Raw genomic sequence first — 27,615 nt, 5'->3', positions numbered from 1 at the left:
TCACTAAATTACACTGCATTGTGTGTGAGAGACATGAATATTTTGTTCATAAACCAAAATAAATTTTACAAAAGTAACTATAGTCCCTATATTTAAATTGATTTAAGATTTTCTTTAAAATAATTTTCATAAAATAAAGAATAGAAGAAAAGATAATTGGATCATGATCATTATTATAGATATTTCCAATAGCAAAATTGAATTGGGAAATACTATACAAAACAGATATTTGTTTTGTATGTCACATTATTACCTTATGAAATGTAAATTATATTGAAATATATTGAAAATATCTTAAAATTTGTTGTTAAATCAATTGTATTAAATTATTTTAAGTTTATGTCTAAAAAACCACAAATAAATTTTAATAAACTCCATTCTATAAATTTTTAAAATTAACTTGTCTGTAAATTCCACTCTAAATCTTTTATTAATTAAAAATTTGACAATGTCAAATTTTTGTAATAAAAATGATTCATTATTTTTAAAATCAAAATTAAATTCATTCAACTTAGATTCAATCCAGGAAGTGACTCTCTTAAAATTCTCAAATAAATTAATATATATAGCCTATTTATGTTATGATTTAACAGTATCACTTATTTATTAAAGTAGTATTTAACATGGAATCTTTTATAGATAAATGAACCATTATGAGCAATTTATTAATGAGCAAATAATACATGAAATAGAAATCTAATGATTAATTTGAATAATTAACTTGGTGGAGCATTTAGCATGAATTCAGAAGATAAAAATTTGATTTCAAGTTAAACTCAAATTTAAGTTTTTTGTTTTGTTTCTTTTTGTCAAGCAGGTATGTAGCATATGTATATCATATATTTATTTAGTGGTTATTATTTATATGATTCCATGTTATTTATGTCATCATTTAAATTATATTTTAATAAAAATATTATAATTTCTTAATAGAAAACTAATTATAATTATATTAAATGTAAAATATAAAAAGTGAAATTTTTATTACTTAGAATAAACAGCTTGAGTACCATTATTGCTGTTTTAATTACTATATTTTCTTTCATATCATTCAGTCATTCATATAGAATAACAGAAGAGGAATATTTAATAACTTAGATTGAAACAATATATACTTGAATAAATTAATATGTAATGGAATTTTGTCTGTCATTAATATTTACATGTATATGTATATATCCAAAATTAGTTTAGCAAAAAACTTGAAATATTATTTATTTACAGTTAAAAAAATAATAATGCATATAACAAATGAATACCAAATTAGCTCTAGAAAATTTACTTACTTTATATCCAATAAATAATGTGTTTTTTTTTTTTTACAAATTTATAAGTAGAATTTTTTGAATTATGTGTTTGTTTATAATCTTGTATTTCAAATTAACCATATAGCCTTTTTTGAATGAAGAACACAAATCTTTCTACATATAAAAGAAAATAATTTAAAATGAATAGTAATAACTAACATTTTAAAATTTATTTATATCAAAATTAAATATTTCCAAAAATAAATGTAATAATTTTTGATTAAAAATGATGAAAATTAAAATTTTTGTAATCTTATTTTGATGTGTGTGTTTTGTAAATTTACAAATTGAAATAATTATGCCAAAGACTGGAAAAAACTTATTCGCTGTTTTGTTGGACCCATAATATTTTTATTGTTTACCATTTTTTTGATATTCTCAAACAATAACATGGGAAAACAATTAGTAAACATGTTAAAGGAGATTATAAATACAAAAATTTCCCATTAAAATGTAGTTTTAGATGTATTTCAGAGAAAATTTGATTTAAAAACAAACTTAAATTTTTATGTTTATGAGATTCATATACAAATCTATTATTTTATGAGTTAGTTGATAAATTTTTAGAATAAAATGACATTTTTTTAAAAATTTTATACATAACTCAATCAAAATATTTTATCTTAAATCTATGATTTTTTGCAATTATAAAATTTTTTCTATATTATTTGGTTCAATATTTATAGCTTTAAACAACAATAAATGCTAATAGTAAACGTGTGATGATTAGTTGCTTCCGAGACGAATTTTCATACCGTCGTCGTGTAAGTTAGCTTTTGTTGAAGTGTAAAGATTAATTTAGTCAAGAAATCACAATGCAGCAGACTTTGGCTTGAGCATTGGTTCGTTGTGATAAATTATCAAAAATTTATTCAATGATGTATTTACAGGCAGTATGGTACAAACTGTGAAACATTTTACAAAGTAAGTACAAGCTGAAAAGGCATAATTGAGAAAATGATTGAAACTGGGTGGTAAGATGGAAATGGCGAGTCAAGGTCTTGAAGCAATCTTCAGCATAGCAGATTCTTCCATTATAAACTTGTCATTCTCAAAGCCATGCTTTGTAGTTAAGAGTTAGAGTTCAGGCTCTTTGAAACATAAGTTTTTCATATATTTTTTAAATTTTTTTTTCACTAGAACAGACAGGATGACAGGAATGTATCACATTCCTCTTCAGTGTTTTATCCTGTGATTGCATTGTTTTCAAAGCTAATAAAACTTTCATGAATGCTAGAGTGCCTATTTCAGTGGCAACTAAGTTACTAGGATTGGAGTTAGGTAATAATTCTATACTAGCTCCTGCTATGTATAACAGGCGATAATTTATGCTAGATTTTTCTGATTTTTTTTTTACATGGAGTGATGATTTTCCCAGAAGAGAAGAAACTAACAAAAACCTTTATATTCTTGACATTTAGAATTAATTATACAACCACCACTTTAGTTGTGTTCAAATAAAATCCAATGCATAGTGTGGTATAGGATATTATAAATTATTTGCAGTCTTGAGCTTTTATATATACTAGCAGTATAGACATCAAGCCAATGGTGAGATCTGCTTCATTTTTTTCTTTTTATGAAATAATGTTGTGCACTTTGAAAAGAAACCATAGTCTTATCTATATGGCTTGAAAAATGTTGGAAAGGATATAAGAAAGCAAGTATTGTTGCGTGGGAAGCTGATTTATGATGCAATGATTATGCTTTCTTGTGACAACAGTAACAACGCAGAAAGGCACATGATAAATAAAATCTCTTAAGATTTTGCAGAGTTTTGATAATCTCTGCTTTTCAAAGTCTGGTGGCCAAAAGTCCAACTTCTGAACTCAGCCAATAACTTTGTAGATTAGTTACTTTTATCACTCTTTCACTTTCTCTGCTCATTTAAAAGCGGCAGGAAAACTGAGCTTTGTAGAGTGTTATACATTTAAAGGTACAGTGCAGAGGTATTAGGACATGAGATAATTAAGCATTGATTTTCCCACCCCTATACCCTCAAAGCTGTATACTCCTTTTATAACAACACTCTTGTAACATAGCTGAAGTTGTTTGCCACCCAATTTCACAGCTTGATGCTGATAACATGAATCTATTCGTAAGTGCAAAATTTTTAATGCCATCAGCTTAGGAAGCAGAAAAACTGAGGAAGATTCTTATAGATACATTATCACTGATAAGGGGAATGATCCCCTTACATTTTTATATTTCTTCTTATAAGAAACCCTGTTCTTAAGCAGAATCTTTCGAATTTAGTTTTTGAAAACAGCTAACTTAACAAGAACCACCTCCAACCCACCTGTGAGTTGTTACTGATACAGAATCATATTTCTATTGGAATCACATTTACATCCTTCACATTCTGTGTAAATGGTGGGCACTGAAGTTTTCTAGTTAAAACATTCATTTCATTTGGCATTGATTAAATGTCCAAAGTGCTAAAAAATAAATAAATTATATTAGGTAACAAAAACTTAAATAATTTGCATCTCTTCCCTTTGAATAAATTTAACATGTTAGAGAAGCAGTACAAATTCTGCTTCCATTTATGTATTATATATAATATATATATATAATTTATATACACAAGTAAAAAACAAACTTTCAGAATAATGATAATAACAATTTAACAATCACTCTCTAGTAATTTCTGACATATTTTTCCTTTAAACTCTGGAAACTTTGTAAATAAAAGCACTTTGTTATGTCATAACATTATATGTAATAAAAAATACATTCTAAAATCCGTAAAATGTCTATAAATCATAATATATATAAAACAAAGTAAAACTTAGATGCCTCCACATTTATCCTATTGTAGCAACAAGAATGGGACCTTTATCCCTTTTTTTTTAGTTTGCATATTTACAAGTAGTGTAAATAGACCATAATTACAACTAATCAGTCATTAGAAAAATAACATGGAAAACATTGGTTTATGTCAACCAAGTACAGGTGTTGCAAGCAGACTGGTACTCAACCCGTGCATAAAGAATATAAAAATATACACTTCATGCAGATATTGTCAGCGATCATTCATCAACCAATTTCTGTGTAGATAATGTTGATGTAGAAAGCCCCCATTCCCTGTTTATAAATATCACACATCTGTGGAACGACTTGTAACACTTGGTGACCTAGAATGAATCACAACTTTGTGACCATTTCTAGTTACATGGCCATCACTTTCAATAACAATTGCAGTCTGTTGCTGACGAGGTTCAGTAGCACTACACCCTTTATAATGACGCCATGCTCTTTGAATAACACGAGCATTATATTCTTCCTGTTGACGGAAACGCGTACTGCTGATTGGTTCATAACCTTCTACATCTTTCCTAGGAGCAACTTCTCCAAGCTCTGCAGATTCTTCTATAGCAGTACCTTTTCTTGCAAAGAAATCCTTGGTCAGTGCATCTAGAATGTCGACACAATACATAAGATCATCTTTACATATTGTGATATCCATGTCAATGATTTTGTACTTATTAGGTTTCTCAATCTGCAGTGGTTCTTCTAGAGCATCAAGGAAGTCACTCAAATCTTCATATTTGATATATTGTGTACCTTCTGGATCATATTTCTGCCATATTTCATAATACATATCATAATCATCTGCTGTCAAGCCTTCCTGTACATCTTCTGTGGCTTGACTGTAGTTTTCAAGAATGACGGCAATATACATATTAATTATAATTAAAAAGCTGACAATTAAATAGGAGATCAAGTAGGCAACGGCCACACCTGGTTTACCACAATTTCCTTCAATACCTTCATCTTCAGAACCTTGTTCACAATCACTGTCGTCCATAATACCTAATAACACACTATCCCAACCTGCTGATGTTGACATTTGAAATAAAAGAATCATTGATTGGCCAAATGTTTCAAAATTAAAATTATCATCAATGCCTGCACGATGTTTTACAGTCATGAAAAAAGACATTCCAAATATGGCATAGATAAACATAACTAGAAAAAGCAGAAGGCAAATATTAAAGAGTGCTGGCAAAGACATGGCAAGAGCAAAAAGCAAGGTTCGAATCCCTTTGGCCCCTTTGACCAACCTGAGGACACGACCAACTTTTACAACACGAACCACACGAAGAAGAGTAGGTGACACAAAATAACTTGCTATCAGATCTTTGATTGCAATGCCTATAAAAAGAAAATAAGAATGTTATGCATCTTTTTACTAAATAAATTATAATGCAATTTAAATAAATTAATAAAATTTAATATATACTTGGTAAACTAAGTCAGCTAATTGAACTATATTTTAAAACTATTTAAGAATGGTTAAAATTAGTTTGGAACAGCTACTTGTTGTTATTCATGATTCCAATTTATTACTTTCTATGAAGTGACTAAATCACAAATAATAACACAAACTTCTGGATCACCTTGTATATAGAACTAAACTGATCTGTACAACATAAATCTGCTTTAGAGAGAAATATTGTATTTAGTCTAATAAACAGTGCACTGTCTATAACTTGTGCAGCTTGCAACTTATATTTAACAACATTCAATGTTATATACATTTTAGAATAATGGCAATTTTTGCAGAATAAATTTCTATTTTAACTTTATTAAATTATTATTAATATATAGTCATTATTTCTATTAAATTATATTTATGATGATGATACTTTTCTCTTTGCAAACAGAATATATATTTAACAATTGAGGGCATGAGTGAGGAATGACAAGATGTTATCATAGAAAATCAAAGTTTTGAGTAAATTGATGTTTAAATTTTTACTATGTAATTTTTTTTTGTAAATATATCAATGAAATAGTGTAATACAGACAGTATTACAATGTTGTTTAATTTCTGAAATCTTTACTGATAGTATGTGAGAGATGAATATATTGCACCTTCATCCATGCTGAACAATCAAGTTTTGAATGATTGTAACATAACACCTTTCATTACATAACACCATTCATGTATTCAATTGTAAATCTGATAGTGAACATAGTAAATAAAATTTGGATTACAATTCTTGACTTTGAACTAATACTGAAAATAAATATGTTAGAAACCATTCATAAAAATTAACATATAAGAAATTCATTAATATGAAAACTGAATGTTTGTACAGTAAAATCTGTTGAAAACATCTTTCACAATTCATATTTAGAATTGTTTCTCCTCCAATGTAAGTGTTTTATGTTTCAAAGACATGTTAAAAATACCAAAATATGCTTATAGTGTACAGAGGATGCAATATCCTTGGACTGTATTTTAATTAAATTTTAATTTAGCTAAGGTTATGCCAAGAAATTCCATTTTATTCATATTATGTTATGCAATTGGTACCCAAACAGTCTTCTGTTTCTACAACAGACATGTTCCCAGTTTGTATTACTATTTTATATAGAAAATCTTTCCATTCTGAGGTTTATGTTTTATTTAGACAGGTTCCTTTGTAGCAGATATGTTTTGAAGAGATTTTACTGTATTTTGTTAGTTTCTATTATGTTGAAATTTTAATTTTGGTTCTTTCATTAAATGAAAATATTCATTTAAATTAAAATTTTAATATTTATTAGGCAGTGTAATCAGTGACATTTTCTTCAGTATGATTCACATAAAGATTCAAATAATAATGGCTTTTAAATATTAATTTTAAAATATAAAAACACTTAAGATTAAAGGCTGTAAATTAAAAGTTTAATATCAGAACTCATTCTTGATATCAATTGCAAAATAAGATTAATTATTTCTATAATACAGTGCTACCTTATACTTTGATTGACTAACTTTGAATGTTTCAAAGTTTAAATACTAAATTTGGGAGAAATTTGATTTTGAACTGTTTGAAAAGTTTTGAACTGTGCATGCTGAGTAAATATTAACTGTTGTGTGCCCAGTTTCTTTTTCATTCTTAATCATAAGAAATAAATATGTTATTAATTATATATTTCAATAAACTTGTATCTTCTCACTTTTAACTTTTCAGAAATAAAATGATTTATATTTTTAATTTAATATTTGTTAATATAAAAAAAAAACTTGATCAATATAGGATTGCACCATTATCAATTGATTTTGTAAGACAAAATTATGTGATCATATCTTATTAATATCAATTTAGAAAATTATAATTCCTAAACTATCTTACAAGTATCTTGGTTTCATCATTCATATCTTTCTACTTTGAACAATATCTAAATAATTTATACATTGAAAACAAACATTGTGATTATCAGAATGTGATGGTTTCTTATAGATTGATCTGAACAGATCCTTGACTGCCCATAAAAATTCTAATATCCAAAAACATTTATTCCCCAACATAATATTTCCATAACATAAGCCATGTTATTCCCTTTTTATTCAATCTACATTACTGAAAATTATGATGCACACAGAGAATGCATCTGATGACTAGCTAAAACTATAATTTCTTAAATTACATAAACTCAAAACCCTGTTTTATGTAGTTTGAGAAATCATCAGAATTTGTTTTATATTAAAGCAGATTATTTTCTCATATAATATTGAATTCTACTTCTACCTACTTCAAAAGCAATAATTTTTGCTAAAATAGGATGGATGTAACAAAATCTCCCATTACCAGCAAATGTTTAAAGAAAATAAGTGCTTTTGAAATAAGATCCTTTAAAAAATGAAAATAAATTTATATATCCCAAATTAGAAAATTTTAGCTGTGATATTCAATTTAATAAAGAATGAAAATAAACAATTAAAATGATGAGGATAAAGCAGAAACATATAGTTCTAATAAAGAAAATGATAGAGCTCTATGAGGAATTTCACAGTTTGTTGATGTGATAGACGAAAATGATATCTTGATTATGATAAAAAAAATTCTGTCATAATCAAGATATATATATTATCCTCTTGACAGTTCATATTCTAAATCTTACATAACTAAGGATCTTATCAAAATATATTGAGCCAAAAACCAATTTAAGGTATATATTTCTAAAACCTGTCAATTTTAATTAAATTCTATTTTTGTTTGATTATAGATTATATCATGTCTCATTAGATAATGTTGATGTCACAATTCAGTTTTATAGATTCTGTATTAAACTGTACAGAACTGATATGTGTTCAATATAATTTGCATAATCCAATATGTCAAAAACTGCATAAAAACAAATCAGATCCCAAATAACAAAAAATTTAATTATAATGAAATTATATTTATATGTATAGTACAGTACACTTAAAGATACAGTTGGGTAAGATTAATGCTGTAATTTTAAACTTGTTTTTAACATACGTGATCCAAAAATGCTATTACAAATGATATAAATACAATCAAACCCTGTTATTATGTTATCAGTTTATGCAAAGTAGATTTGCAGTCCTGTGGATGAAGGAAGCTAAACATTTCAATGTTAATACAAATTTCATTAATACAAAGTGCCAATCAAGACCTTTCAACTTCATATTAATGAAGACTGATAGTAATTGAAAAATTTTTCTAAATCATATGATATATTTGTTTAAAGGTTTATTTCTCCAACAATATTCGAAATAATTATTCATTTAATCATAATTTTTTTATTTTTAAATCATATATAATTTTAACATTTAAATGATATGATATTAATATCTGGTTTTTTTCTATACATCATTACTGATTATAGAAAATTTTTTTTTCTTACTTTATTGTTTAAATTTAAAGTAAAAATAATTTTTGAATTAATATATTATAGATGTGTATATAATCTACAAATAAAATTTAAAAAATATAAAATTTTCAGAATGATTAAATTCTCAATGATTATAAAAATTGATATCATTGAAAAACTCAGGTATGTTCTTTTTTTTTTCAATCTGATAAATGATTGGCTCTTAAAAATTCTATTTATTTATATGATTAATTGTTAAAAAAACACAATATATTGATTTAATTTAATTTATTTCTACTGATTTATATGACTTATAATAAATTCTAAATTTTATACTTTATAATGAAAGTTATATTAAATTACAGATATATTTTACATGTAAAATTTTAAAAATTGCATAATAAAGTTCTTTTTTATCATAAAATAAAGTGCAATTAATATATATTTAAGAAAAGAATAAGAATTTTTGATTTAATTAGAAATGATTTATAATAAATAATATAATATAAAATAATTAATAATGAAAGAAAATGAAAACAACAAAATAAACTTAAAAAGTAATAAAAATAAGCTAAATTAATAATATGTTTAATTTGTAATAAATTAATGTATTTATTGTGTATATTTTGAATTGATTAACAGACAATATTAAAACATTTTAACCATTGCAAAGATAAAATGTCTTACCTAAAATGGACAAAGTTACAACCACACAATCAAATACATTCCATGGCTCTTTGAAATAATACCACCTAAGCGCAAACATTTTTAATACACACTCAGTAGTGAAAATGGCAATAAAGAATATATTTAATCTTTCTAAAATACTGTCAAACGTTTCAGTCTGATGATAATGTTCCATTGCCATCACCAACATATTAAGTCCAATAAATAACATGATTGCCATGTCAAATTTTGTGTTAGTAATTAGATCAAATACAACTGCTTGTAATTTAAACTGAAAAAGAAAATATTAATAAATATTTATTATTTTGATTAATAATATGTATATATAAAAATGTACTGTGGCATAAATTTAAATTACCCTTGGTCGAGGAATAGCTTTTGCAGGTTTCTTCTCTCCCATTTTTTTCATGGCATTATAATATTTCTTTTGGTCCTCTGTCATAAACATCTCCAGGGAACCCCCTAAATAAAAAAAAGTTATTTACAGTGTTAATAATAGTGTAATTCATCATCATCAACATTTTAAATCTATAAATATGAAATAATAACAGATATGTGAAGAAATAATAAAATCCAATATAAAAAATTTCTAAATAACTTTTATTAAAATAAAACTTAAAAATATAAATTTAAAATTTCTAAATGAATAATAAGGGTAATTATTTATTTATTTATTTATGTTAAATAAAATAAATAAATAATAATAATAACAATGTAAATATTTATTTTTGTATATTTTATATTTGAGAAATTTACTGTATAAAGTTATTGTATTTATTTGCCTAAAGATGATAAATTGAACTTGTTGAAATTATCATCATTAAATTATTTTTTGATTTAAATGTTTCATGGTTTCAACAAATTTTGGTAAAATTTAACTGATGTATGCATATTAAACTTGTTATTTTAAAAATCTGATTCTGGAGCATAAAATTTCATAGTAGTGCAGGTGCATTAAGTTAAAAGCAAGATGAAAAATACTGTTTAATGTATAATTGTTGTATATCAAGTTTGTTGAAAATGTAAGACTAAAAAACTGTTCAGAGAAAGCAATTTTTAACTCTAATATAGTGATTCCTTCGCTGTTGTTTATTATAATGTGTGTATTTAAGTTAAAATCAAGTTAAGTTTTTCCCACATTTTTTTATTTTTGTTTAAAATATCATTATTGGTTTGTATATTTTCAATTATACTTTTATATTTTTGAATCAAATCAATAAAAACATTCTTCTTGACATTTGTATAATCTGAAGTTCTTTTTGTTTTGATTTTGGTTCAGACACATACACACATTCAATACAAGATGTTTGACATCAAAGAGTAATGACAAAATTATTACGGAACCAATCATGTTTCCTGTCATGACTCAGAGAGTTATTAGGAAATGGTTCATTGAGTTAAGAACACTGATAAAATGGAACTTTATAATGAAATTAATTCTTTTAATTAACAACTTGTTAGAAATTGGTGGACTTAGGATTATAATGAAGGCTGATAAAACTGGTCCTTATTATATATCATTATTTTAACATCTCAAAATGATGAATATCATATTTATTCTTATAAAGTGAATTAGAATTTAATTTTGCTTAAATTTTCAATTTTTTTAAACAGAAAATTTTTCTATAAATGAATAGTAAAATATTTGCTACATTAAGAGTATTACTATAATGAATATCAATCATATAAAGATTAAGAGTAAAATAAACAAGTAATTTATTGTGACATCATCACAATGCTGGGCTGTAATTTTTAAATATATTTTTAATTTATTTAATTTAAAATATATGCTCTCCCATCCCAAATTAGTACTGTAGTGTCTTGCCCCTGTACCTCATACTTTTCCATTAGCACTGGTCATCCATCTAGCTCAGGGCTTCTTAAACTTTTTTTATTCATGACCCCATTTATGATTGTGATTTTTTTTGCAACCCCCAAAAATATAAAATAAAGATATATAAACATTTTGTGATGATTTATTGATTAGGTAACAATATATATACATTTGAAAAAATATAGTTTTAGAATTTGTTTAAAAACATACAAAAATATAAAATTAAAAACTGCACAAAAAGTTGTAAAATTGTATTTATTATAGTTACAAAAATTATTTTCAATATTTTGCATTAAAATCTTGCGACCCCAAGATTTTGCTAAGCGACCCCAAATGGGGTTGCGACCCATAGTTTAAGAAGTCCTGATCTAGCTCCTTTCGGAAATTTTTGAATTGAAATAATGTAACTTCTGGTTTGCGTCAGAAGTTCATATATAGTTAATCAGGGCCTCCTGCCCCTAAGCTTTCCATATCTGGTCTCAGCTTTCATCTATCTAACTGCTTTCTCGAGATTATGGAAAGACAAACAGACACATGACTGGAAATTTATGGGTCTATAATTTTTTTCAAATTGTAGCCCAACAAAATATATGATAAAAAAACTAATATAATTTTCATCTAGGATATAAAAGATATTATTGCTTTTATTTTATTATTAAAATATATTTCAAATTAGCACTTAAATATAGAATTGATTGTATCAACTAGAAAATGTCATATAAGAAATGTGTAAACTGTGACTTAAATTCTTTAAACATGTATTTAAATAAAAATTGAAAATATAAATGATAATAATCAACATTATTGTAATAAACTAAATGGACTTATTAATATTATGTACTATGAAAATATGAAAATGAGAGTTTATGTGAATATGTTGATCAATTTATAAATTATGTCAATTTCTAAGATGACTGACTTAATAATTTTATTATTTAATAGTTTCTTATTAAGTGAACTTACCTTAAAGGAAACAGCAAAACATGATAATATGTACGTCTTTCTTTAATAATAAAATAATAAACACATTAAATTAAATAAGGCATTACAAACAAATATATTTCATTTTAAATTATTTATTTAAAAATATAAATATAAATTAATAATAATAATATTATTAATATTAATGTATAATAATAATAATAATATTATTATTATACATTCAAAAGTTATATTAATAAATAAAAATACCTTATTCATTAATGAAACAAAGAATTAGTATGAAAAGAGGGGTTAGGTTCCAAAAATTAAAAAACATGCTATTATATTTTCATAATTAAGATAAATATCTTTATTAAAATTTTCTTAAGAAGCGAAACATATTAATATAAATTAAACAACACCAAAAGCAGAAGCGTCGAGATCTGGTAACACTGAAACAAGTTTCAAGAAGGACCATGTGTATCAACAGAAGGCAGAAAAAGAAAACTTACATACTATACTTAAGTACTAATAGTTCACAAAAATTATGCAGGAAATCTGATAGTATGTATGCACTTGAGTGAAAAATGTCAAATGAGGTATCTTTCATACTTAAAAGCTTTATCACATTTATTAAACTGTTGTACGGGGATTTCCCTAATTTCAAATTAGATGAAGTTCACTTTCAATACTTTTAATTACATTTCATGTTGTACGAGGGTTTTACCCAATTCTCAAACCGTGTTAGAGTAAATCCATGCTATAGAAGTGCCGCGTGTTATATGGGGGGGTTACCTGTATGTTGAAAACAATGAAAATTAACAATTTTCAATTATTGTTTGCTAACAAGGAGACCACCAGAGGTGACTTCTTCAATTTTGTTGAGTTTGATATATATCATAATACTGCCCCTCCAGTAAAGCCACTTGATAAAATTTTCAAGTATTTGTGAGAAAAATGAGTAAAATTTTATATCTTCCTTATGTACTGTATTATATGGATAATATGTTAGCAGCATATACAAGTGGATAAGATGTTCAACTACTATACTATATGTTGCAGGACTAAATTTTGCCTTTTTTTAAAAGTTTCTCTCTAATGTGTGTTAAAACAATATTAGTGCAATGTATTTTTTTTTATTTTTTTAAAAAAGAGAAGAAAGATCAAAGAAAAATCAGTATTTTGTAGTTATAACATTCATTCGCTATGCAATACAAAATTTCAAATTATTTTACAGTATTTTTTATGATTTTTACTTCTACAACATTGTATTATATCAGCAATGGATGTCAAGTATATAGAAAGTTTCTTTTTTTTTATCTAGTCTTTAATTATTGGTTTAGTAATATGAACAAGTGAATGTAAAAGTAGATGATGCTATAATCCTAAAAATATTTTAATAATTATAATTAATTGTTACTGGAGAGAAAATAAATATATTATGTGCAGAATATAAAGTGACAACACTATGTTAAACCCCAAGAACAAAGAGTTAAGGAGACAAAAGAAACCTGTTAGAACACCTTTTTCATGTGTGACCAATGTGTAGTTGTGTGTTCATCTCGTCCTGTAGTGTACTGAAGTGTATATAGTCAAGTTAGTCGTAATGTTATAGAATAAAAATATAGAACAAAAGATCAGAGAGTCTCATCATTATTCTCCCAACATTAAATAAATAAATTAATAATTTTCAAATGTTTAAGGGAAAAGACAGTACTGAAGCAGGATTTCATCCTATCATTTTTATCTGATATGCATAATTCTATAATTTTGCATATCAGAAAAAATGCAAAATTATGATTATTACTTCTACAACATTGTATCTGATAATGATAAAATTCTGATAAAATTCTATAATTTTGCATATCAGTTAATATAAAAATTATGTTCATGCTTAATTTGAATTTATTCAACATGCTACTTTTTGTATAGAAGCTTAAACTTATTAATTTTCTATTTTACTATGCAAATAAAACCAGAGTTTAAATATTAATATTAAAACAAATAAGTCATGCATAATTTGAAAAAATTTCCCAAATGTACACTCAAACCTGTTTTTGTGCAATTTTTTATATGTGCAATGTATTTTGTGCAATTATTTTTGTGCAGTATACCAATTTGATTGAAATTCATATACCCCACACAAAAAAATCACACAAAACAAATCGCACAAAAAAAGACTGCACAAAAACAGGTTTGAGTGTAATCATAAAACATATCAATTTCGTCATTTTTTCATTATAAACTGTTGTGTTTCCAGAAAACTAAAAATAAAATACATTTGAAGGTTATCAAAACCATTTATTAATAAATTGATTTTTTTTAAAAACTAATTAATATATTCACTGTGATATGTTTAATAGTAATTTTCAAAAAATTGTTTTTTCTTAAGTTTTTGTTTAAACCTAATTACATTTTTTATTTTAACCTATATGATTTCTTATAATTTTTAAAAGATGCACTTTTTGAGTCATGCAAACATACAATAACTTTATAAAGTTCAGAATTGCTAATGCAGAAGTGTTCTTGAAGTATGTTAATAAAAACCGCTAATGCAGAAGTGTTCTTGAAGTATGTTAATAAAAACCAGATAATTTATAAAATCAACTTAAATATCGTAATATAAAATTGATAGAAAATGACTGTACATATTCTTTTAATATTTAAATAAGATCTAGATAATAAATTAGAATTTTCAAAAGAAGTGAAATTATTGTGAGAATAATGAGTAGTACATTTATATATTTACAAAGTTTTGATATTATTTGAATTAATTATTTTTTCTTATTTAATATATTAATGTCAGACAGTCACGCAGTATAAATTTATAAAACTTTGGAAACACAAATGGTACAAAACACAAGATACTGTGATAAATTTATAGTAGTCTTTCACAAATGTTAATAATTAACAGATCATTTGAATTCATTAACACAACAGACACATGCTCAGCATTGGACTGGCAACAAATTTTGACCCAGGAATATATACTAAACATAGGACCATATAAACATGCACATATATACATTATATATAAATGGTCCACCACTGCATGTGCTTGACTGATATATAATCCTATTAACATGTTGAATTGCTATCAGATCTATCATAGCAAATGTGTTAATAGCAGTTAACTTTTAACTTTCATTTGAAATCAAAATATCGAATAATAAACATAACATACACTTCCATATGTAGGCATTATTAGAGTTTAATTTATATTTCTAAATAGAATATTTTTCAACATTTTCATCAATAAAGGTTCTATAATAGGGATTTTTAAATATCAAAAGAGTGGCTGATATTATTGCTTAGAATGTTATTTCTTATATATGATATTTCTTTTGTTTTTGTTTTCTATATCTTTTTTAGAAATATTATTTAAATTACAGTAAATCTAAAATATAATCTAATATATAAAAAGATACAAGTAAACTAATGTTTATAATTTTTAATAATAATCATAAATTTTAATTTATATCCAAGTAAATTATTGAAACTATAAAAAAAAACTTTATTAATTTAAATTTTGAACATATTTTATTTGGAAGTAATCTAACAATTATTAATGATAAACTAAAAGATAGAGCAATATCAGATACAACTGGCAATAATACATTTATATAATTCATTTTTCAATAAAAATAAGTAATGAAAATTTCATATTATTAATTATTATTTACTTATGAATAAATTTTTTAACTAAAAATATTATAACATATAAAATATACTTATCTTTTTTTTCTGTTCATTAAAATTATCAATGATGACACCAATGAATAAATTCAGAGTAAAGAATGAGCCAAAAATAATGAAAAATACAAAATACAAATACATATAAATATTATCTTCATCTTTAGGCTGTTGGCCAATTCCCCTAGAATCAATTGCATCGTTCATAATGTCTATCCAACCTTTAAATGTTGCCTTGAAAATAAAAATATTTTCTTATCATCTTTGAAAAAAAATGATGATGATGAAAAATTATATGTAACATTACAATTAACTTATATAAAAATTTTCAGTTAATAATAATAATGTTTTTCATAAAATAAAGTATTCTAAATTCTTGATAAGATATGAATAATGATTCCATACAAAATTATTAAATACTAGTTGCTCTGTTTCCAGTTACCTTTGAAGTTTATCTCTGATATTTTACTTTGTTTCAAGATACTCTCCACATTTTTTGTAATTCAAAATAATTTTTGAAAACATTATTAACTTTATATATTTTTTATTATTTAATCTATATTAAATATTTCAACAAAAAAATAATCAATATTAAAAAAGAGTGCAATTTAAAATAATGCAGAACAAATTAAAACCACATGTAACTTTGAAAATATGCAGTTGATACTTAAAAGCAACCTATACTAGAAACATCCAATACACCCTATTGCTGAGAACAACTATTTATTAACTAAAACTAATGTTTTCGGCCCAATTTATGGGCCATCTTCAGGTTACAGTTGTTCAACTCTAATACAAAATCGAACACGTTCAAAATTAAACCAAATTAGAACATACGTTTAAATTAAACGGTTAATGTTACCCTTGGTGCCAAGATGGCGGCTTGTCTCTGATTCCAGCAAGGAAACAGTGGGACGCACGTTCTAACCTAACCTAACCTATTCTAATAATTTGGTTGCTAATAATTATGGTAATTTATTAGAATAGGTTAGGTAAGGTTAGGTTAGGTTAGAATGTGCATCCCACTGTTTCCTTGCTGGAATCAGAGACAAGCCGCCATCTTGGCACCAAGGGTAACATTAACCAATTAAACTAATAGAACAAGCATATCACAAAATAATAATTAACAAAATCAAATAACATGAAAAATGAAAATGAAAATAAAAATAAAAATAAAATACTGTGACTGGTCGTAAATCTTAAGGAACAATTCTTTATGCATTAACTCAGATACCTACTGAGTCACGGCAGACGTATTTTTACGTGTGTTACGTCTTACTATGTATTTCCAGGATGACGGCAACCCCGTCGCATCCTTATAATTTAAACATCTGTCAGCCAAACTCGCTCTGTAGATTTCGCATTTCTCAGTTATGGATGACAGCGTTGGCGAGCGTACTTTTGCAAGAATTTTGGCATCTTCCCATTCAACCACTGAACCATCCACTTGCGCCATTTTGGATAATGCTGTTGCACACCTGTTTTTTGCGACATCGTACCGGTGCTCCTTTATCCTCACTCCAAGGTTTCTATTAGTGACACCTAAGTAGTCCTTATCGATTCCCAACTGGTCATTTTTGTAGGGAATTGCATATTCAGTGGTGCCTTTGTATAACGTACGCCTCGAATAACGGACGCTGCGAACAACGGACTTTCTGTTTGGCCGTTACGTGACTCGAGCAATGGACTGGCTGCGAACAACGGACTTTCCGGCATAATTGGTGACTGCTCCATGGGTGTGTTCTTTAATAGCGGTCGCTCTGCGTCTCCGCTACTATGGGAGTGCGCTGCTGTTTGTAGGCATTTAGGAACGACGGTGAAAGAAAGAAAGATGGCGGCGCCCGCACTATCGATAGTATCGTGATGGAGGAAATCTATAATTCTAAAATATGAGCTTTAAAAGGCAAAAGAAGGGTCCCAATTGTAAAATTTAACCATAAAATGGATTATTTGTTGAAAGAGCATTCAAAATAGCCTCGAAAAAAAAATTCGTAAAGACACTTACATCACTGCGTGCGCTAACTCGCGCTTTCACAATTTTTAATTTCTCATTCATAAAACCACATAATGGGCCCGAAAACGAAACTATCTGAGCCATGGAGGACGCCATGTTGCTTTCCACCGTAAACTACTGCTACAAGCGGCCGTTTTGCCGTTCGACCGCGTGCACTCCCACCGGAATTTAGGAATGCGTTCCGCAGGAATTTTTAAACGGATGTCGCTCGCGCAGAGTTACGCGGAGGAATAAAAGAACGCACCCCATGTTCATTTTTTTAATGCTGCGGAACGAATTAGATGTTTTAACATGTATTTCTATGGGAAAATGCGTTTCGTATAACGGACGTTTCACTTAACGGACGTGCACCTGGAACGGATTAAGTACGTTATATGAGGCACCACTGTACTCCTGCCTGCTCTTTATCATCAATTGTTTCTTTGTCGTTTCTAATCAACCTATACACTGTGGAGGCCCTTTTGCATATTATACTGGTGTTTTTATGTCTCGCTATTTGCTTCATAATCGGGAAGAGACATTATACGTAAACTTCGTGAATTTACCCCCAGCCTCCGGTTTCTTCTTAGAGCTGCTCCTAGTTTTTACGTACGCCGCTACTAAACGCTCTATAGTTCTTGTTCCAAACCCTAACTCCTTTGCTACCTTTTTGATTCTACTCAGCTCATTCGTCGTGTCCATTATATTCGAGCAATACAAAAACGCTCTTCTGATTAGGGCCCTAAATGCGGATAATTTATAAACCGTTGGGTCATTGGAATTTGCCGGAATATACATCGGATCATGTGTGGGCTTGATGTACACCTTCGTGCATAAAGCTCCACTCTTAAATTCAATGCCAACGTCCAAGAAGCGTAGCTCCTTGTTACTAACTTGCTCCAGGTTAAGTTTTAAGCCATGTTGGTTAGAGTTCACTTGGTCTAAGAATCGTTGTATCATTGCGTCATTCTTCCAAATAATTAGAACATCGTCTACATATCTTTTGTAGATAATTATGTATTCATTATAGTTGAAAAGTGTCATGCGTTCCATCTTTCCCACGACCAACTCACAGAGCAGGCCAGACATCGGGCTGCCCATTGGGACCCCTCTTAACTGCTTATAAACTTTACCTTGGAAACTGAAAAATGACTGAAAGCATATTAGATCAACCATTATCTCCAAATCTTTTCTGTGCTCGTATGCTTTTGGGTGCAACCCACATAACAGGTTCACCAACTCCTCAAAACATGAGGTAAGATTTATTGATGGAAACATACTCTCGAAATCCATAACTGTCCCAATCTCATTGTCCATTAACGATATATCATGCAGGTTATTAACCAAACTAAACGGGTCCTTTGCGACAAATTGGTAGTCTTCAATTAGTGGTGTTAAATGCCTATGCATACGTTTTTCCAGAATGTAGGTTGGTCCTTTACATTTCTCTACAACCGGTCTAATCTCTTTACTGCTTTTATGTATTTTTGCGAACCCAAACAACCTAGGTACGCCTGGGCAGGTAATGTGGGCCCCTTTTAGGAAAGGGAATAACGATGCTATGGGTGATTTTTCCAATTTTCTTAGTTTTCTGTCAATTCTCTCAACAATACCTCGGTCTACCTCTTCACACTCCGTTTTTCTTACATAGTCATCCATGGCTTCATTATACCTTTGTTTCTTCATTAAGACCAACTGCTTACTCTTATCCGCCCTAGTGACCACTATATCATTAGCATCCAACATCTTCTAGCCTGGTTAATGCACAATTCTTTACTCTGCTTCCTGAAGCATTTTTCAGTTTTGAACGCCGTTTTCCATCTGTAATAGTCCTTATCCACTTCACACATACCTACAATTCCTCTTTCTACTTCCGCTACTATGCCTCTCCAGTTTTTACTGTTGTCCGGAACATAATTAGGACCTTTCTCCAGAATCTGTTTAACACTTTGCGGGAGTTGAATCTGATCCCATAATATATACGAGGTTGGCTTTAAAATGCTCTTAACCTTGGACGGTTGCTTTTTCGAAATCCACAGCAGTTTTTTCTTGTATTTCCTCCTTAAACTAATGCTTATCTAGTCCGTTAACCCAACTACTCTTAAATTCATACTCGCTAATGTATCCGGGTTCTTTTCAAATAAATTCTCTTCGAGTTCCACTATTTCTTTAATGGTTCTGTACTTTATATTCTTTGCTCGTTTAATTGAATTATTTAAGCATAGCATTCTTACTCTTTCCCGTATCGACATACATTCATCAGGCAACTTAATTCTAAAAATGGACATTGGATAAATTCTTCTTGCCCGACACTCTTTCAAGAATTGTAATCTGGAGTCAAAGTTTACGTATAATAAATGTCTCTTCCTGATTATGAAGCAAATAGCGAGACACAAAAACACCAGTATAATATGCAAAAGGGCTCCCACAGTGTATAGGTTGATTAGAAACGACAAAGAAAGAATTGATGATAAAGAGCAGGCAGGAGTATATGCAATTCCCTACAAAAATGACCAGTTGGGAATCGATAAGGACTACTTAGGTGTCACTAATAGAAACCTTGGAGTGAGGATAAAGGAGCACCGGTACGATGTTGCAAAAAACAGGTGTGCAACAGCATTATCCAAAATGGCGCAAGCGGATGGTTCAGTGGTTGAATGGGAAGATGCCAAAATTCTTGCAAAAGTACGCTCGCCAACGCTGTCATCCATAACTGAGAAATGCGAAATCTACAGAGCGAGTTTGGCTGACAGATGTTTAAATTATAAGGATGCGACGGGGTTGCCGTCATCCTGGAAATACATAGTAAGACGTAACACACGTAAAAATACGTCTGCCGTGACTCAGTAGGTATCTGAGTTAATGCATAAAGAATTGTTCCTTAAGATTTACGACCAGTCACAGTATTTTATTTTTATTTTTATTTTCATTTTCATTTTTCATGTTATTTGATTTTGTTAATTATTATTTTGTGATATGCTTGTTCTATTAGTTTAATTTAAACGTATGTTCTAATTTGGTTTAATTTTGAACGTGTTCGATTTTGTATTAGAGTTGAACAACTGTAACCTGAAGATGGCCCATAAATTGGGCCGAAAACATTAGTTTTAGTTAATAAATAGTTGTTCTCAGCAATAAGGTGTATTGGATGTTTCTAGTATATTCATTAAGAAGCTGAGTCTGAGTAAGTGAGTAAAAGCAACCATTTGAAGGTCATTCTGTTGTTTAACCATTTAGTCCATTATTCATAATACCTGGTCATTATGACTAATAACAAACAAAATTGGGCATTGTAATAAATTTCAGGTGTTTTAACATAATTTATCAAATTGACTGGTCATTATGAATACTGCTATCACCTAGTTGGGTAAAGTGATAATAATACATTGAGGAGTGATCATCCAACATTATGTACAGTGTTGGCCATATAGAAGATGAAAATACTTTATAATGTGCACCTAGCTTCTCCTCAAGATCCTCTCCCAGTGTAATGTTATGAAGACAAGAAGAAGATCAAACCCCAAGTGAAGGTAGTATAATAGATTGATGTGAACTCTCTCTCGTATAGCATTTACACGAGGCATAGAATTAGGTATAGTTAGATATAAGCTTGTTTTAATTGTATCCATTGTATCTTCCAAATGTTATTTTATGTTATTTTTAGAGATACATGTATAGTTGTTTCATTTATTCATTAAATATTGTTTATGTTGTTTATTCGACTTTTCTCATTTGTTGAGCTCGAATTATCTACCATTCACACAATGCTCCATTCACTAAATTTTAGCTTCTCCTTTTAATAATAATTGTTTATGCATGTTAGTCCACGGAATTGACTAACTGGTGTCAGTCCTGACAAGATCTGGATTTCACAATCTTGATCTTCCATACCGCCATTCCTTCAACATAGTGAGCGGAGTGAAAGTTTCGATGGGGTGAATGTGCTCAATTGTTGCGTAAACAAGCCCTGTATTCTCATATTTACATATCTTTGTCAATTTTTATTTTTATCTTAATAAGAAATAATTAAAATAATTTTTTCATTGTTGATTATATCAAAAACAGATTCCATGTCAAATATGGTAAAATATGGTTTTTGAATGAAACTATACAAATATTAAGACATCCTGAAATAATTTATATTTATTTAATACTTAAAATCAATTTATATTATACATTATATTATATTCTGTCTATTAATTAGTTTCATTCTTTGTGCTATTCCTTCACAATTAACTTTTAATAATTAATAAAAAAATACATTTAATATTTCAATAATATATGTTTTTATATATGTTAAATATTATTAAATATAACAAATTAAGTAATTCATACTTACTACTTGAAAAAGTGCTAAGTAAGCATTTAATACATTATCAAAATTGATGAGTGGATTAAACCAAGTATAATTTCTTTGTTCACATGCTTCCCTATTTGGTATAAAGGTCCAATTGAGTTTTTCACCCTCCTCATCCACACATTTATGAAATTTTCCATTAAATAACTGTACACCCATAATTGCAAAAATTAACCAAAAGATGAGGCACACTAATAACACATTAAAGATGGCAGGGATAGCTTGTACAAGTGCATTTACAACAACCTATAAATTTATAGTAATTGAATTTGAATATTAGAATATAGTTATTTTAAAATTTTATTTTAATTAGTACAATTTATGTCATAAAATCAGTTATAAACTACATTTGAACAATTCAAATATATGAAATAATTCATTTGATATATACATATATGCAATAATGAAAAACAACTATTAAAATTCTTGTTAAGAAACATTATTTTGATCAGAAATGTTTTTGAAAATGTCTGATCATTTTCAGCTTACAGAATAAAAGAACAGAATTATTTTAAATTAAAAAGGAGAAATTCAAATTAAGAAAAATAAAAATAAGTGCATACATAAATAAATAAACTTTAAAAAAACACAAACGCATATATATAATAATAATATATAAAAACTTTGTACAGAAATATGACTCATGATACATACATACGTGTGTATATATATATATATCTAAAATAACAATTTCATAAATTTAAATTTGTAGATTTATATATCAACTTTTAATTATCCAGAATAATATGGGCAGATATTAAAATAAAGAGTGTATATTAACAATTAACATGCATAAAAAATTATATTTATCCTCAATAAAATAAATTCACTTTTTATAATACTTATAGTCTGCCATCAGAATTAAAAACATTAATTTTCTATTAAAAGTAATTAATAATTGACTCACTTTTTAAAATAAATTTTGATAGTTTATGTACACTGGATAATTATTATTACTAATTATTAATTAGTAGTAGTATTATATAAAAATCTGGTTAACGTTATCTATGGTAGCGAACATGGTGGCTCATCTCTGAAACAGTGGGGACGCACGTTCTAACCTATTCTAATAATTTGGTTGGCAATAATTATGGTAATTTATTAGAATCAGTTAGGTTAAGTTAGAACGTGCGTCTCCACTGTTTCAGAGACGAGCTGCCATGTTCGCTACCATAGGTAACATTAACCAAAAATCTTAAATGTTTTTATAGAAGTCTGAAAAATTTTGAACTGTTATGATTTAATAAATATTCTCAATAATAATAATAATAATAATAATAACAACAACAACAATATTAATAATAATAATTTAAATATTTTATATTATTAATTTCAAAAGTTAAATATAAAACTGTTGGATATTTTAGTATTTTAATCACATGCATTGAAATTCATTACAATTGAAAATAAATAAGAAGTAACAATATACATGCTTTAAAAATATATTATTTATTATATTTATCATCATTTAACAAACATAATATAAATATAGCAAAATAATTTAATCATCATTAAAGTAAAAAAAAAAAAATGAAATAGCTAAATACATGGTGCCATATCCATTTATAACTACAAGATACATGTTTGTATTAATCATTTTAAATGTATAATTTATCATGTAACTAATTAATTCATTAATTATGGTAATATATAAAAAAAAATAATATGAATCTTCCTCTAACTTTTAGTTTAATTATTGTAGAACTATCACAAATATGTAAAAAAATCACTTAACAATGTATATTTTAATTTTATATCAAAAAAATATAAAAACAGATAAATGTATTATATATAGTATATTTCTTTAACTATATTTTAATAATATGAACATTTTAATTTTTTATACTATTATTTTTATATGGAAAGCTATTGTTGAGAAAACAACAACCAATCTCTGGTTAATATTAATAACAAAAGTCCTACTGTCACTAAATCAATAAACTAACAATTTGGAAAGCAGACATTTTCCAAAGTGAGTGGTTCTTTTGCTGGTTTATTGGTTTAGTGACATAGTAGAACTTTTATTACTATTGTTGAGATTTTGGCTGAAATACATTTTGAAGTATTTTGAGAAATGAATTTCAATAATTCAAAAATGATATCTATATGTATTATTTATACAATTAGGTTTCACTTATCTACTTATTAAAAATATCTGCAACTTTTATATGCATTTGCAAAAGTCTTCATTTTGAGAAATTTATTTTTAAGTATTATATACAAATCCAATTAAATGTTCTCTTCAAATACAATGTTAAAATATTGGATTTGAAAACAACATGTATGATTGTTTTTCATCTATGTGAAATACACTTATCAGTTGTTTTAGTTTCTTTCATGATTTATTTGAAAGTCAAAATAAATAAGTTACTAAAAAAGTTACATCTTTATCTTCAAGAAAGCAGATAACTGTATGTTTAAAAAATAAATTTGAATAGGCTGATAGTGAATTTAGCATAGTGTATTGATGTCTGTGCTCCTCTTGTCTTTGGCTTAAGTTTATTGTAATTATGCATAAATATGTTTATGTTATTCTTTTGTAAGTTGTTTTTTCAAATTTAAAAAGTTTCTTTGTTTCAATTTTGATTCCATGTTTCATTCAACGTTACAGAGGGTTACAATCAATTTGTTGCTGCTGTTCATTCAAAAATATTTCCAAATAAAAAATTTCAAAAGTTGGGTTTCTTTAATGAACAGTAATACATAATACATAAAAATACACTTGGCTTATAAGTATAGAATTTAATTATTAATTGACAGTCCATATAATGTTTACAATGTAATTATGAAGACATATTTATTCAGACTTAAATAGCATGCTAGCTAATGTACTATATATATATCTATGTAAACATATACAATTCACATAGACATTGAAATCTATAAATATTTACAGTACCATATGCTTAAAACAACTAATTAAAAAATTCTAAAAATGTTGTTGCTATGAAAGTGTACACAGCAACCATGTAAATAGCCTTTTTATACACAAAATTTTCTTAAATTTATACTATTTTACAAAATATTTATAACTTTTCTAACATTGAATTTAATAATAAACAAAGTAGCACATGCACAAACAATAACACATCATAAACAATAATAATACTTACATTTTGTGGCCGATAATTGATAATTGACCTTACAAAATAAAATAAAATTACCTACCTTTTAAGTAAGAGAATTTTGCATTTTTCTTTTAGAAATGAATTTAAATTATGTTTAATCTAATACATGCATAATCACATTTCACTAAATTTATAACAGAAATTGTAAATTTACAATAAAGATTTATTGTAATGCATAATTGTATAGCAACTTATTAATGGTATTAAACACCAATGTATCTAATAAAGATTTCATACATTATTTTTAGAGAAAGGTTATTTTCACTAATAATCTCGTGATTTTCTTATTTTAAATCAAAGGGAAAACTTTCTTGATATGTAAAATTATTTTAAAAATTTGTTAATATATTTGAGAAATTATGATATACCATACTTATATCTTTTAATTAACCATAAAAGATATAAGTATGGTATATCATAATTTCTCAAATATATTAACAAATTTTTAGTTGTATGATTTTCCATTAAAAAAAAAAATTTATTTTGGAAATTATCTAATCCTTTATATCATTTCCGATGAAGTGACATTTTTGAACTGAAAATTATTAACCTGCTATCAAATTTTCTTTTAAGAACATTTATTTATCTATATAAGATGTTTTCAAAATCTTTAATAGGAGATTAAAAAAAATAATGGGTTTTGTCACAATCTCTGTTTGCACTCATAACTTATTGTAGTCAGGCATGCTGAAATCATTCCTATATCATCTTAAGGGTTGTATTTGTGACAATTGCTTATTCTTCAAAATCAACTAATATTTTTAGTAATTAATTTAGAAACACTTCTTTTTTTTTGGCATATGATCTCCACATATAAGAAAACTTCAAATTTTGCTAATACACTCAAACCTGTTTTTGTGCGGTCTATTTTTGTGCGATTTTTTATTTGTGCGATTTGTTTTGTGTGATTTTTTGTGTGCGGTATATGAATTTCAATCAAATTGGTATACTGCACAAAAATAATTGCACAAAACACATTGCACGTGTAAAAAATCGTAAAAAAAAGACCGCACAAAAACAGGTTTGAGTGTAATTTTGTTCTTCAGTATTTGATCTCAACTATATCTGGTTGATTTTTTCATCTTGTCAAAATCAAGCTGTTTAGTTTTCCTTTGTTATTAGATAAAAAAATTTTATTTGAATAACAGGAATGATTGATTTTCTATTTATATTATGCATTTCAATATCAAGTTCCTCAAAACAGCCATTATGTACTTAACATGAACTGAACACATATGGAAAAATGCTGTGTTATTTAATACACTTTTAAATATTGAATTAATCTGTCAAACAATAATCTGCATAAATTCTTCACTTAAATATAAATTTTGGAATAGTATGACATATATATGATACAGAAATTCATATAGACCAATTTTTCACAAGAATAAATGATGTGCACAATCAAAAATTTTTGAATAATTACTGTAATGAAATACAGCATTATAAAAATTCACATTGTTTCTCTTATGAATTTGCTTTATATATTTTAATAGCTATCTATTTTACAGACTTTTCATTTTATTCATCATTTCTTCTCATAATTTATTGCGAAATTAAACAATTTCTGATATCAAAATCTTTTCTCTGTTTTGATGTCAATGGTTACAAATTTTTCTTGCAGCACACTTATATTTAATGACGTTATTTATTCTTTATATTTGTATTTTAAAACATATTCTAATCCTATTGCCTATTATCTAATTATCTACATTTATGAATACTGCATAATTACTATTGCAGTTGAGTCCATTTAAGAGAACATCTTTGGAATCACTGCTTCATTCTCCCTTATCTGAAGTAACAAGATCACACAGTATTGTTCATGGTATTTGAATCTCTCCACTCTTCATATCTTAAGAGCTCTATATAACTTATAACACACTTGAAAATATTAAAATTCACTATCATGTAATTTTACTAACTTACATATTGGTTTTCATTTTTAATAGTCAATTTTATCATTTTATTGAATAATCAATAAAAACATAGTGTATTTACTAGACACATTATTTCCATTTCCTCTCAGAAACATAGAAGGAAGCCACTGTCAGATTAGCAACAAATTTTGGCCTGAA

The 27,615-nt window shown here is 26.9% G+C and overlaps 1 protein-coding gene across 1 annotated transcript in view; it reads right to left on the bottom strand.

Moving 5' to 3' along the window:
- Positions 1–2,150: 2,150 nt before the first annotated feature.
- Positions 2,151–27,615, bottom strand: part of LOC136985578 (sodium channel protein para-like) — a 324,996-nt gene continuing 299,531 nt past the window's right edge. The window contains 5 exon segments of the mRNA XM_067282895.1: positions 2,151–5,465; positions 9,612–9,882; positions 9,970–10,073; positions 16,098–16,293; positions 22,392–22,655. Coding sequence (XP_067138996.1) covers positions 4,408–5,465; positions 9,612–9,882; positions 9,970–10,073; positions 16,098–16,293; positions 22,392–22,655 — 1,893 coding nt within the window. The 3' untranslated portion in view covers positions 2,151–4,407.

Source organism: Centruroides vittatus, unplaced genomic scaffold (genome assembly GCF_030686945.1).
Source record: "Centruroides vittatus isolate TY-2023 unplaced genomic scaffold, ASM3068694v2 contig_971, whole genome shotgun sequence".
In the NCBI taxonomy this organism is placed as follows: Eukaryota; Metazoa; Arthropoda; class Arachnida; order Scorpiones; family Buthidae; genus Centruroides; species Centruroides vittatus.
This window is presented reverse-complemented; position numbering and strand designations above follow the sequence as displayed.